This window comes from Macrobrachium nipponense, chromosome 31 (genome assembly GCF_015104395.2).
Source record: "Macrobrachium nipponense isolate FS-2020 chromosome 31, ASM1510439v2, whole genome shotgun sequence".
NCBI lineage: Eukaryota > Metazoa > Arthropoda > Malacostraca > Decapoda > Palaemonidae > Macrobrachium > Macrobrachium nipponense.
Window position 1 is genome coordinate 43,606,084 of NC_061093.1, and position 15,456 is coordinate 43,621,539.

At 34.0% G+C, this 15,456-nt stretch overlaps 1 protein-coding gene across 1 annotated transcript in view; it reads right to left on the reverse strand.

The window, feature by feature from the left end:
* Positions 1 to 7,388: 7,388 nt before the first annotated feature.
* Positions 7,389 to 15,456, reverse strand: part of LOC135206933 (minor histocompatibility antigen H13-like) — a 59,572-nt gene continuing 51,504 nt past the window's right edge. Inside the window, exons 3-8 of the mRNA XM_064238437.1 lie at positions 14,082 to 14,164; positions 13,750 to 13,924; positions 12,402 to 12,585; positions 11,609 to 11,729; positions 11,174 to 11,362; positions 7,389 to 10,512 (exon numbers count right to left, since the gene is read on the reverse strand). Of these exons, the coding sequence (XP_064094507.1) occupies positions 10,419 to 10,512; positions 11,174 to 11,362; positions 11,609 to 11,729; positions 12,402 to 12,585; positions 13,750 to 13,924; positions 14,082 to 14,164 (846 nt within the window). The 3' untranslated portion in view covers positions 7,389 to 10,418. The remainder of the gene's footprint in view (positions 10,513 to 11,173; positions 11,363 to 11,608; positions 11,730 to 12,401; positions 12,586 to 13,749; positions 13,925 to 14,081; positions 14,165 to 15,456) is intronic.

A 15,456-nucleotide genomic window follows, 5' to 3' on the forward strand; every position in this document is an offset into this window, starting at 1 on the left:
AACGTCACCTTTCATATTTCTTATCCTTTCAGCTACTATAATATGCTTATGGTAGTAGGTCTAGGTATACATGTGAAACTAATTTGAATTAATTTCTATTTAGAAGAAATGAATAGCTACAGAAAGATCAACCTAAGAAAGCTTTAATGAAAGTAAGCCTTTCTTAATGTATTCGTCAGTTTTGACTCCCACAGCTTTCCAACGCCCCCAAATGAAACAGGATGATATGCAAGGAATTCGATAAAGAATAAGACTGAATAAGGTCTGAGTTAATTATGTTAAGCAATTATGAAAAGGATAAGAAGAAAGGCGAACATGCTAATAAAAACAAGAATAACGGGAATAATCAAATAAAGCAGATTAATATATCTATATATACTATATATATTATTATATATATATAATATAATATTATATATATATATTATATATATAGATATATATATACTATTATATTATATATATATATATATATTATTGTCGGTTTAAATATTCATTAATATTACGTATCCGATAGAGTATAGTGCTGAATTAAGAAACTACGCCAATTCTTCGTTGGCCGTCTGTACATTTATAAAAAGTATATGTATTTAGTAAAGAACACATCAGAACAAGTGTGGAATTATTTCAGACCCTAAGAAATAAAGCGTGAAAGGAGTTTGACTATCCTGATGGCTAAGACAGTCCTCTTTTAAACATCCTTTAAGTTAGGATGACTTATATTTTCAGTGTTGTGAACTATATACCATTTTTTTAAAAGAATTCAGATGTCCTTTGTGACTATTTGGTCGTTTAAAGTGTTTCTGTAATGAAAATACATTTTCTCACATACACACGCACGTGTCTGGAGTCTCCAACCAACATAAGAGAAAGTTGGTAAAGAAGGGGAAGAAGACCGTTTCAAACTGTTGTTGGCAACTTCCTACCGAAACATACAACGTGACAGATCTCTCTTAAATATTTACCAAACAGCGCCCCAGTGGCGTGATTGGTATGGTCTTAGCCTGCCACCTCGGTGGCCGCGAGTTCGATTCCCGGGCACTCCATTGAGGGGTCAGAGATGAGTATTTCTGGTGATAGAAGTTCACTTTCGACGTGGTTCGGAAGTCACGTAAAGCCGTGGGTCCCGTTGCTGAAAAACCACTGGTACCATGCAACTTAAAAACACCATACAGGCGTAAGGCAGTTTAGACGCATCATTTGCAGCCGACACGCAAGGGAGTTAACGGGTCACGAGGCGATCTAATCTTACTGGCACAGATTCAAGCTCTCAGTACAAGCAACTGCGCTATAATCCATAGTTGCGCCTCAGTGGCGTGGTTGGTATGGTGTTGGCGTCTTACCTCGGTGGTTGCGGGTTCGATTCTCGGCCATTCCATTGAGGAGCGAGAGATGAGCATTTCTTGTGATAGAAGTTCGCTCTCGACGTGGCTCGGAAGTCACGTAAAGCCGTTGGTCCCGTTGCTGAATAACCACTGGTACCATGCAACGTAAAAGTACCATACAAACAAATAAACAAACATATAATCCTTAGCGGAAGTAGCTCATTGCAATAAAAAAAATGAATCTTGTGAAAATATTACTAAGCTTGAAAACTGAAAATGAGCAGCGTCTTTCAAGCACCTTCAGAACTCCTCGAACTTCTGTTAACATAAATCGGGCCGAGAATCATCCTTTTATCTGGCCATAAATGCTTAATAAACATCTTTTCCCCTGATGTGGATTGGGGGACAAGCATAGAATTGGATTGTTTAGATGAGCTCGCACACAATGTCTGTAAACTGGCTGCCATTTTAATTCAGGCAAGTTTGCATGTAGAAATCACTATGCTCGTTTTTATTTATTTATTTTTTTATTAATCTGTCCACCGCCTTTGGTACTCGCGCATGGTAACACTGAGTCCCGGGCTTTAAATAGTTACGTTATTTGTAAGTTTTAGGTAAATAAAAGGATATCTAAGTGCACATTTGCAACTGAAAAGTATTTTAATAATTTACTGTATGTGAATTGCACCGTTAATAGTCTATTAAAAAACACTTTTCAGTTGCAAATGTAGGCCCAGATATCCTTTTATTTACCTAAAACTTACACATAGAGTAACTATTTAAAGCCCTGGACGCAGTGTTACCATGCGCGAGCACCACAGGCGGGTGGACAGATGGAAACCAACAGAGTATAGTTTACAATCTCGGTAGATGTGACAGTAACAGAGGAACCAGCGAGGAGTCTGACATATTTACCGTACTACTGTGCAGCTTGCAGTTGCACCAATCGAATTTTTTTTTTTTTCGCCTTTTCTGAAAGAAGTTTGGCAATTTCATTGAAAGTGACTTGTGTACATCCAACTGTTGGCCTTCCTCTGCTCTCCTTTGGATGGTAGCTTTTAAGCAAGGACAGTACAGTACTGCCATTACATTTTTGATATAAAGATACTGGCATTAGACATCTATACAGTTCCTTTGAGGATTCGAACCTTCGTCTTGTATATGGATGTACTGTCGGCCAAAAAACTCGTGGCAGAGTTTCATAATTTTTCGTTCACCTGCCTGATGCACAATTCATGCCTTAGTTATCTATTTTTCTTTTAAAAACTGGAAGAAATCATGTGTAATGACGTTAAAAACAGTCACTGATATCTTTCGAACATTATGTTATGTTATTGTGGTAAACTATTTTACATATGGCAAAATTGACGTGAACGAAACGAAGTGATAAAAAACATCATATCACAACCATAGATATACATTACCAAATAGATAGGAGACACCTATCACTAGTAGTATCGCATAAACATAGTCCTTAAATTATCATTTCAATATTAAGTTGAAGGTAGTTGAACTATTCCATTTGTTAAATTTTACAGAAAACATTGGAATCTCACAAAATGCTATCAAATTTAAAAGCAAAAAGAAAAAAAACATATCTTAACAGTGTGAACCAGGCGACCTCACTATTGCTTTTGATGTTATGTGCACGGGAATCTAATGTCAATGTGTCATTTATCGGTCTAAGAAACATCCCTCGATGAGCGAGAGACAATTATTGCACTGCATTCGGTGCAAGTTCCTGTTGGAGAGATATCAAGAAAGCTTAATAAACCGGAGAGAATCATACATAGATGAATAAAATTGTTTAAAGAACGGCAAAATTTAGAACATGGGCCTAGAGGTGGAACACCTCGAAGCACCACAAGAGAGCAAGACAGCACAGTAGTGTAAATGTTGCTGAGCAGCATTCATTTGTGAACTTTGAATTCTAGTGATTCGTCACGACATTGCTGACCCAGGAATCATGACTAGCTCTACGCTTATGACTGGTGTCTGATGAATACTTTAGATGGAGAGGAAGAGATTTTTAAATCTACACTAGAAATCTTTGATAGTTGTCTAATGAATAAGCAAACGTATCTTTGATGGATGAGAGATTCAGTTAGGCTTACTCTTTTTGTTTTGTTTTTTATCGGTGGCCAGTGAATACCACGGATAGGGAGGGAAACGGTTTCAATGATGCATGCATTTTTTTCTTCAAAACCTAAAGAATACATTTTATTGGGAGATACTTTATTAACATCGGCCTAATCCTTCCATCACTCCTATACGCCACCTCCGCTCTCTTCTACATCTCAGGCGACTAGATCCGACTTCTCACTACGAATTCCATCTCGTGAAACCATCACTAATGATAACGGTTATTTTAAAATTGCCCGCACCGACAACGGACGCCTTAAAATGCATGTTTATAAAATATTTTCTGTTCAAAGAAACTTTATCTTTCATCCCACAAAATATGTGCATACACTCGTGTTACACCCTGTAGCCGCCAAAGAGCAACCGTTTTTAAAGCAGTAGGTTTTTCTTGAAAAAAAAAGAAAAAAAAACAACATATGAAATAGACTTAAACGAGAACGTCACCTTTCATATTTCTTATCCTTTCAGCTACTTATAATATGCTTATGGTAGTAGGTCTAGTAGGTATACATGTGAAACTAATTTTAATTAATTTCTATTTAGAAGAAAAATAAATAGCTACAGAAAGATCAACGTAAGAAAGTTTTAATGAAAGTAAGCCTTTCTTAATGTATTCGTCAGTCTTGACTCCCACAGCTTTCCAGCGTGTACAAATGAAACAGGATGATATGCAAAGAATTCGATAAAAAATAAAAGACTGAATTATATTCGTTTGATTTTTTAAAAGGATAAAAAGAAAGGCGAACATGGCTAATAAAACAAGAATAACGGGAATAATCAAGTAAAGCAGATTAATATATATACGTATTGTCGATTTAAATATTCATTCATATTATGTATCCGAGAGAGTATACTGCTGAAAATAGACCTAGGCTAATCATGTGTGAAAATCAGAAGTCCAATTTAGGCCCACTAAATGTCATGCAAATTATTTTATTGATCAAAGGACAAAATTAGTTTAATCAAACATAGTTTTCAAATAATGTTCACGCCTTGATGTATTATTTACCGGCTGTAGGAGACGAAATGACAATACCCCAGTGCAGTACGATAAGCTGAGTCAAGACTCGACCGGCAGCAAAGACAACTTCAAAATGCTTAGGTATGCTGTCACGAAGCTAGAGTTGAGAATAAAATTAGAAATCGTGAACACATCGGCATATATTTTCCTTACTTTGCAAAGTAATTATCTACAATATGTTGAATAAGTCTACTCAGTTCTAATGTAATTTATTTCAAGTATAGCCCTTTGAAAGGAAATGTTATTTATTGTTAAGTAAATAATCTGGCAACTGCATATGGTAATATTTCCATAACGAACAATGAATTAAGAAACTACGCCAATTCTTCGTTGGTCGACAGTGCATGCACTGTATATACATATCATATATATAGATATATATATATATATCCTATATATATATTATATATATATATATAATATAAACAATTTCTCATTCAAATACAATATTATAAAGATGAGACTCTTATCAGAATATGACGGTGATAATGAACATAAATCTGTTTATATTATAAAATTATTTCCTATATGATTTGATGAGTTATATACTGATACATACATAAATGCTGTTATGCTTATTACAAACTTATCTGTAAATATATCGGACAAATAAGAAAGGAAAAAACACTTCTCATATATATATCACATATATATACATATATATATATATATATATATATATGTATATATATATGTTATATATATGAGAAGTGTTTTTTCCTTTCTTATTTGTCCGATATATTTACAGATAAGTTTGTAATAAGCATAACAGCATTTATGTATGTATCAGTATATAACTCATCAAATCATATAGGAAATCATTTTATAATATAACAGATATGTTCATTATCACCGTCATATTCTGATAAGAGTCTCATCTTTTATAATATTGTATTTGAATGAGAAATTGTTTAAAAGTAAAAAAAAAAATATTGCAATTTGTATATAATAGTTACATGAATGCGCCATAAAGAAATTGCTGCTGAAAATGCAAATGTGGAATCCGCATCGGCATACAAACTTGGATAGTTGTCCCTTAGACTTTTTATTCCGCATAGCAGACGAAAATCCCGCACTTCGGCAACACTGGGTATTATCACGTTTACTGTATGCAATGCTGACGACCATGCGTGTTAGAAGCGAAAGTCTTTTCGTTACTGAAAAATACTCTGCCCCAGAAATCTAACCCCTCTTGCAAATAACGTAGTTTCACTGCCCGAGTCCTATGGTGGATACAGTAGGCGTGAAGCCTGCCTTTTTTTTTTTTTTTTTTTTTTTTGAAACACGCTGGCAACTGCAGCATTTGTAAACGGCCTTGCGTGGCTACTTCCGTAATTGCCCTCTCTTCTTTGGGGGTCGTTTCTCATGGCCTGTCGATGTTTCCAGATTCCTCACAAAGTCGAATGTTGGCACTGAAATTCCGAATTCTCTTGTAATATGTTTTGTAAGACGTGCCAGTCTCTCTCATACCCAACATTATGCTCCTATTGCAGATTCTGTTAATTACGATCCATTGTCAACTCCAGTCGCTAAACCGATACTAAATAGAATAACTTAGAACTAACAGTGGTCACGACATCACTTGCATTCCTTTTTTTTTTTTTATACCGCTTTTATCGTGTCCTTGTTGTCAATCCCAACGTATTTTTAAAAATATATATATATATAGTATTATCTAATAATCCCAACAAAATTGACAGAAACTCAACTAAAGTTTAGTCTTAAGGCCTGTCCACACGTGCGGGCCTGATCGGCGTGCTCCGGGGTCGACGGGCAAATTCTGGCGGGCTTACCCGTGAATGTTGTACACACGGGTTAGGCGATGGAGAGGTGGGCGTGCCCGACGAGGCCAGTAGTGTGTTCAGTGCGGTATGATAAACATGTTGCCTACCACTAAGAAGATATTGTGTAGCATGATAATTGCTTTGTGTGATGAAGAAAGAGGAGAATATGGTGCAAATGGCAGCTCAGTAAAAGAAATGTATATGGTTAACATATGTCTGCCAGGGTCGAGCTCAAGCCATCGGGCATCACCATGGTGATTTTGCTACAAGACCCATTGGGCAATTTGACGGTTTGCCAAGAGGGGAGGTCCACCGATCATGCCCGGTCGTGTGGACACGCCTTTAGTCTCTCTCTGTTTTACAATTTTAATAGTTCCTGTTATCATTATCAGGGTATTATAAAAGGTAAATTGTATTATTCAATAATACCAACGAAATTGACAGAAAATAACCCCAACCATAGTTCAGTCTCTCTCATCATATCTAAGTACTGAATTTGTCAGTGTGAAACCATATCTTAGCTATTTTTATTACTCTTTACTATTTTTCTATTTAACTATAAGTCATTTCATTTGTAATGTGAACTATTATTCATATACCATTAACATATTGCCTACTGCAGTTTAAAAATATTTCCAAAGAGGAAATTCTTAAGGTTGAGTCTTATTGGTGAGGTTAATGTCAGATTTTGTAAATTCAAGTGACTTCAGTGTGCTGTAGCATTAGTTCTTGGGTCGAAGTCCCCCTAGGAAAGAATGTATTAATTAAATTTTGCCAAGTGTTTTTCAGTACCTACATGAAGCCACAACTCAAAGACGACATGAAACCACCTCTCACAGCCCACCTTAAGGCCTTATGAAATGAGAATGTAAGATCTGAATTTCATATAAGACTATCACTTTACTGACCAAAACAGCCCATATTTTTTCGGGTGAGGAGACACCCAGCCAATCATACCGGTCTCCTCCTTGTTCTAAAAGTGACCAAAATCTGATGCAATAAAAACTAAGTACGTAATCACTTGTGGCTAACTTATGACTTAAAGAAGGTAGCTGATCTAAATTTAGAGCCCTCTCACCCTTTCACTGGGGACAAATAAATAGTAAAATCCTGGCATTTACATATGGTGTTTGTATTTCATCTTACAATGAAAGCTCAGAATCATGATGAAACGATGAAACACATCTTCCTCTGAAACATTCATCTTAAAACTAAACACACTCAAACCTCCACCTTATTCTAAAGGGGAAAAACAAAATTTATTAAAAATGAATATAAGACATAAGCAACCAACTTGTAAAATAATTAAGAAACAACTTTAAGTTCACAGGTGTTTACAGTTAGAGAACAAGTGACAAGTTAAATACATCAATGGTCATATAACAAGTGGTACTTCTGACGTCAACTTACTTTACATGCTTCCCTAAGATCATTAAACTGGTAATGGCCAAAAAATGAGATTTCAATTATACAGCCCTTGAAGAACACTTATGCTGTAACAGCATAATAGGATTTTTTCAAATTAACAATGAATTCTAACCAAAACTTCGACAATCTACCTTACTGGCTGATAAAAATGACAATATACAACACACGTTTAACTGAATGGCAACTTTGTTTGTAGCTTAACTCCCATTATTCAACTAAGTCAGACCATAAGTAGCAGATAAAATGCTATCTTTCACACATGAAAGATTTTTGTCCATTCCTTAATGAACCAAAAAGATGATCCTATTTCTTGCCATTCTTATATCACCCTTTAATGTTAACGGAACGTGTATCTCCAATCAAATTACACTCAAGCTTCCAAAAAATGGTAACACTGAAAAACAAATTCTACCGACTAATAAACCTGTACACCTTGATACAGAACAATATTTATACACACACACAAACAGTATTTAGGCATACTTAAGTATTCTGCAATTATATATACCATACATATATAATCTAGCAATAGCCCGCACCCCACAAGGACAAAAACAGAGCTAATGATGAACTTACATCAAGAGGTCACCTGCTTCACCATGTAGTACTATATATATATACAGCATTGTGTAAATATACATTAAAAACAAACAAGGACTAACTCACCGTAAGTCCATCATAACATTTTTACCTGACCAAATAGTCTTACAGCTTCAATATAAAAACCACAGGGAAGACCAAGACCTTCAATTTCACATTCATTTACGACTTTCAACAAATAACATGATGGTTCAAATTTGTTAGGTACATTGCCTAAAGGTCAGAAGTTCATTTAATGGATGATTTACAACTACATTAGGTGGTTTGTTGTCACCTACACCACTACATACATGTATATTCAAATATGATTGTACCATATTTGATTTGATAAGGAGTTTGTTCCCTTCCTTAACTTTTTGTATTATTTATATGTGCTTATGAATATGCACAGTCTAGACTTCATTAGACTTAAAAAGCAGATCTCCATTTAACAATTTCATTATTGTATTTGTAGGTGGTGTTAATACAATTATCTTTTATTATAAATCATTATTAAATAACTTGAGTAATTAAGACTGGCCACAGGGAACATAATCAAAAGGGTTTCATAAGCAAATACATGAGATTTTAATTAGAAACATTAACTGGGTAAGTCGCAAGATAAATGCTGACAAAATTTTTTCAAAGCACACACAAATGACTTGGCATTACTGAAATTTATGTTGGGACAAGCGTCTAAAATAAGTTTGCAAAAATTTTTTCAAAGCACACACAAATGACTTGCCATTACTGAAATTTATGTTGGGACAAACGTCTAAAATAAGTTTGCAAATTTTGTACCACATTCTGCACAACTGGATAACAGTTTATGTGAAATGCATGAATATACAATGGTTAAACTGTACGTTTAAGTAATGTAGTGATAGCCAAGTACAAAAATTTATGTTTTTGCTATAATAAATGCATACTCTAAACTAGATAACTCTTAAAATCACCATCATTATATATATAGTATATATATTTTCCCAAAATCTGTCAATTACATATGCAATGTTGTGCTGTAAAATTATTTACAGAATTATTTTGGTTGTCTTGGTCAAGTTCCTTAACACTGTGATTATGCAAAGTATGTTACAACCACCAATGGTTTGCATCTTGTTGAGGGTGTACAAAATTTATACTAGATTCACACTAAATTACAAGCATGTTGCTTTTATGTTTATATACTGCATGTGTATGTATATAATTACAAATTTCAATGAAAAAAAAATTATGACATGGTAAAATGATTTGAAATACAAAAACCTAAAATAATCATAGTTGGGTGAATCAAGATTACTGTTACCACCAAGGCTTTCAGGACAATATAAATATTGACCGGGTCCTCTTAAATTTACAACTCAAGTTTATGTAATTATTTACTTCTGCTTTGAATAATCACATTTAAAAAAATAGCACTTTTACTTGGAGGGTACAATCTTCATCACCAACAATGTTGTACTGAGACCAAATAATGAATAGTACATTACTACATTTGAGAACAAAACCTCTCATTACAAGAGATGTATAAATTGGGATGCTAAACTTGATCTCCAGGGGTTACATACAAACTCAATACAAAAATATATCTAATTTAATCACTCCATTTACTCTAGGTGAACAATCATAATCCTAATACAACAAAGGCAAATAATATTCAAATGATAAAACAATTCCTTTCATTGATGAAAGCGAAGCTTACAAAATAAATGTGGCACTGCTTGGTGCCTATCCTGAATTACTGTATCCCATAAACTTTGATATGAAAAAAAAATTTCATGACTGGAAACTACAGCACGCAACAAAAATTTAATCATCCTCCTTGAAAATTTAATTTTAGAACTAGAAAAAAGAAAAAAACAGGAATCAAATGCTCTCTCTTGTGCTGCTTAGGTAATACTTCCCTTTCATGTATACCGAGAGCATAATTCCGTAACACATCCTTCAGTGTAGCACATACACAGACGACCATAGGATTCATGATGTAAACTTAGGTTGGTCTACAAGACTACTAGAATTGTGTAACATATGAAAAAGGTCTTTTTGTAAATGCAAAGTTACACCTTGAGCTTTGCATGCCAGTACAAATATTACTCAACAAAATCACACATGATGCTCTTCACCTAATTTCCGAAAACCTCATTTATCTTTCTTAGCATCTTTTTTTCCGGATTTCTTATCCTCCTCCTTTTCATCTTCAGTTTTATCATCTCCACTTGGATGATCTTCATATCTGGAAAACAAAAACCACAATCAACTACTATTCAGTCATAATACGAAAGAAACAAAAACTGCAATAAATACCGGGAAATTTTATAATTTTTATACTATTTAGACTTAAGAAAAACTTTAACTCTGCTTCAATTCTACATTTTCAATTTTCATCTCTACCAATGTATTAGCCTATGACTCTTCATGTAGCTTTCTAATACTCAATAAAACAAGATTCAGACTACAGGCAGTACCTGGTTATCGGTGGACTCAGTTAATGGCGATCCAGTTTTATGCACTTGTCTAGCACCATAAAATCAGCAATTTATGGCACCATAACGCACTGAGTTACAGTTAGGCACGATAATAGTTATGTCGCCATAACATACCTAACAGAGGCACCATTAACTGGGTGTTGGCACCATAAATTGGTTAATGGCAGTTTTCACTTATCAGCACCCTGCCAAGAACAGAGACCCTGCCAATAACTAGGACTGCCTGTACTATTCTTTAAATACAACCCTACAGCAGATAATGCAAGCCATGCAACCACAAACCCTCAACTAAATTAAAAAAAAAAAAAAAAAAAAAGGAAAATATAAAAGCAAGAGTGCTGCAAGTACAACCAATTTGCAAGAATTTGGCAACTCCAAAAACTGTAAAAATTCACACAAATTACTTACTGTATTAGGGCTTTGAAATCTCCTTTGATGAGAGCCAAAAGGGTGGGTGCAGAAAGGCAGGCAGGGACCAGGTACAATAATGCAGGTTGTGCATGTTTGAAGACATGCATGACAAAAATGGTCATCATCAGCCCAGCAAAATAGGCTGCAAATGTTGCTTTGAAGTAAGTATTTGACCCCCTATTCAAGCTGTGGAGAAAAATTATATAACCACAATAGAATATGGCACTGAAACAAAACCTTTATTTTAGGAATAAACGATTACCTCACAACTCTGCAATTTCATTACAAAGATAATCCTCATATTATCAAACAGTAATTAGAAGAAAATTTGTAATATGAAAATCATGATAAATCATATATCATATAGATTCTCTTCCATCTATCATTATGACAACTTTATTTTTCTTTAAAAAAAAAAAGCACTTTCTTTACCTGTGATCAAAGCGCAGAAGAAGTGCAATGAAAATGCCTGGTATCACAATATCCCCCAAGCCTAACATGGCAAAGTTGTCAGCCTCTAAACCTTTCTCTAAAAGGTCCTGAGGGAAAACAACTGTGGACAAAAAAAAGAACAAAAGAAAAAGAAAATAAGACCATTCTACTTATAGTTGGTTTACACAATTTTTATGCACACTGTGCATAAACAAAGAATTTGAATAGCTAACTGACATTCAATTAGGTATAAAATATAAAACCAAAGATTTGGATGTGGCTCCACATGGAGAATTTAAGAATACGTACATAACTGTTATACTTAGCCTTACAATAATGATAAATAACTTTTTTCAAATTAAATATAAAATTACTAGGATTAGTTACAAATAGTGTTGTCCTAATGACTTAGTCTAGCTTACAAGACACCTTGAACTGCTTTAATAGCTGTCCTATGGATTTACTAGTTTATCCTAAGCGACATCTTAAAAAACAAAAAGTTTGTCACACACTTTTTCATCTATTACTGAACTGATCTAATCTGCTTCAAAATCTCAGCTGATAAGTGATTTGACTGAGCTGAAAATTCAACTATAAAACCAAGCACTCTGGCACTTGCAGCTCAGTAATTTTTAGTAAAAAGGAGTTGGAGAGGTTGAACAGTAAGATTGGAGTGAGGAAGCAAAATGATGGTAAAGGAAAAGCCAAAATGAAGGTGCAGCTCAGGCCCAACAGGAAGCTGGGAATCCGTTCTATTATGAAGAGAGATTAATAATAGTATTGAAACACTTACGTTTAATGGGAGCTTCAAATGATTTTGCTACCGTGACCATGACGTTGGTGCCAAAGACCCAAAATACATCATAGACGAAAAGGCCACCGAGTAACAATGACCCAGTCTGGATGTTGTTGAGATGAAGCAGCTCCACACCATTAATGGCAAAGGCTAGACCAAGAAGGTTATTGGCTATCCAGTGCTAACATGGGGAAATAAAGAAAACATGAATTAAATGCTATTATTATGGTAAATTTTCTTTAAATTGAAGCATCAATTATGATATTGGCAAAAAGTTCAGACTATTGCTAATAATCAAAAACAAGACTAACAGCACTGGAGACCAAGTTCATTAAGTAAAAATTACCTTTTTTTATGTTTCAAAGATCAAAATTTACAAATCCACAGTTGATCCTTTTTTGAGTTCAGGTTAGATTCTCAGCTCAAGTGAATCAAATATTTTCTAGAATGAGCTGTTTAATCTAACCTACCATTAACTACTAGAACCTACCAGGATATTCTCAAGTGCAGTTTGTAACAGAGTTCTTACAGAAACCTAACAAGTTTCTAAAATTACCACAATTAATCCAAATAAGATATTTCTGCAAAATAATGAAAACAAATGCTAATCCCAGAAATGCTTACCTACCAGCTATGAGCAAGTGTTAGTTTGGTAACTTCGCCCTTGTGCTAGTTATTTACAATGCTTCTAATATCAAAACATTCACATATAATTTTCTATAATATATACATATATAGTATATATTTTTTAACAACACCAAAACACTCAAACAGCCCACATACAAGTGTACGATCTCTCATCCGTAATTCTAAAAACCAAAACATTTTCTGGAGAAAAGTAATCACTTGCTAAGTTATATAGTACAGTACTTACTACCTAGTAGGTGAGAGAGTATAAAGTAAAAATTCAATGTAATTTAAACAAAATGTATAAGTTTGCCCACTGTTTTTGATATCTTAATACATTACTCTTAAAAATTATCTACAACTAACTACAAATGAGAGAGAGAGAGAGAGAGAGAGAGAAATATCTTACTCAACTTAATATTAATATTTGAATACGCAAGTAAAGACATCCAGGCAGTCATCCTCAATGATCCAATGTGTCTCACAAATTGGGGAAAGACAAGATCCTCCAAATCAACATTTGAGAGCAAAAGGGCAACAAGATATATCACTACATACAAACCGTCCAAAAGTTATTTACTCATAGGAAGTCAACATTTCCAATTCAGAAATGCATTTGCAAAAATCTTTGAAATCCTATCTAGTTCAGCTTTTAAAGGGAACAGAGATGCCAAAATATCCTGGTTCTATATACATGAATGAGAATAAGTGGACTTACTTTTTTCAATAAATACCAAACTCCCAGCAGTGCACAAACAAGAACACACACAAGGTCATATGATGTGAAGCCATAATTAATGATGTAATCTTTTTTCTCTTTGTCTCCTTTCATTAGGTGAAGATGATAAGATTCAAATGGCACTGAAGCAGGTACTAGGCCAGAGATGATAGGACTGAAAAAATAGAAACCAACTCAAATCTGAGAATACTTATAAAAAATTAAAGAACAATCATTCTTTTATTTATTAGCAATATAACAACAGAACACATTCCACTCCTAATGCACTTCAGTATTGTGGTGGAAAACAAGTATATACCAACTATATTTACCCAAATACATGGGAGAGTGCAAAAACTCCCAAAACGAAGAAATATGAGGACAACAGGAGGTTGATATAATCCTTTGAGAAAATCTGAAAAGAAAATATCATGCATTAATTTTTTGTTTCTGATTTATGAAAATCTGGGCATATCTGTTTTCTGTTCTTATCAAAAACAGCATTGCATAAAAAATATCATGATAAGTAGTACTACCAATATATGAGGCCAAATAAGACAATTTGCACTTTCAGTTAAACATCTAATTAAGCACAAAAATTTGTAAAATATAAAAATACATACAAAACAGAATAAAAAAAAGTCAGGTACAATATATGTTAAATACTCTAGAATACAATCTATAAATAAGGGAAAACAATATACAGGATACAGGTAATAGTAGTAGTTATCTAAAATAATAAAAAATTAATGACAGCTGGTAAAAACAAAAATACCTTGCTGTATCCAAATTATATAAAAGGGATAATAATCAGTCATGTACTATACAGTACTCAAAGGCCAAGACTGTGGTAAGAACACTTAGTTTCAAAAAGAACCAGGTTTCCATTGGCTGTTATTGTAGTTACCCACTGTGTTATTTTGACATCACTTACATTCCATTAATTTTGAATGAAGGAAATTGTCTGGTTATTCACAATGAAATCTAATGAATATGTTCGACAGTGTTAAGCACACAGCATTCACCTTTAGCTTGATAATCTGGTAAAAGGCATATAGGTACTGCATTTGTGACAAATATAGTTGCAAAAGAAATTACCAGTAACATGAAGCACGCCCTGTGGGGCACAAAGGTTATATTTTTTGGGCATAAAGGTTATGTTTTTTTCTTTCTTGAATCTCTAAGCATAGTACATAATTCCAGTTTTACTCCTCTTTCCACATATCTTAATTTTATTTTAACTCCAGTTTTGCCTCAAGTATATAAAATTTTACCATTTCAAGTGAGCTTTGTACCAGGCATTTTAAATGGTACTCAAAAGTTCTTAGCAGGGTCCCTTTGATCCCGACGTCACTTTGGATCTACTGCTAAACTTTCCACGAGTAATTCAACAGAAAATGATAAGCTGCAGAATCAAAAGTATTTGGAGGGCTGTTAAAAGTATTTTTACCAGACATGCATCTTAATCAATTCTCAACTCTAATTTACAAACTATTCCTTTGTGCAAGCTTTATTTGTCCAAAAATGAACACTATTCTTTTACATAACATAAAAACATCAATGTTTCGATACAAAATTCATTAAAAACACCAATTCCCAAAAAACACACCATCTATGAAGAATAACTTGCAGGAGAAATGCATAACTCCACTAAGAGATGCACTTTGTGCATTTGCTTATTCACTCAATGAGGCAGCAAATGTGTGA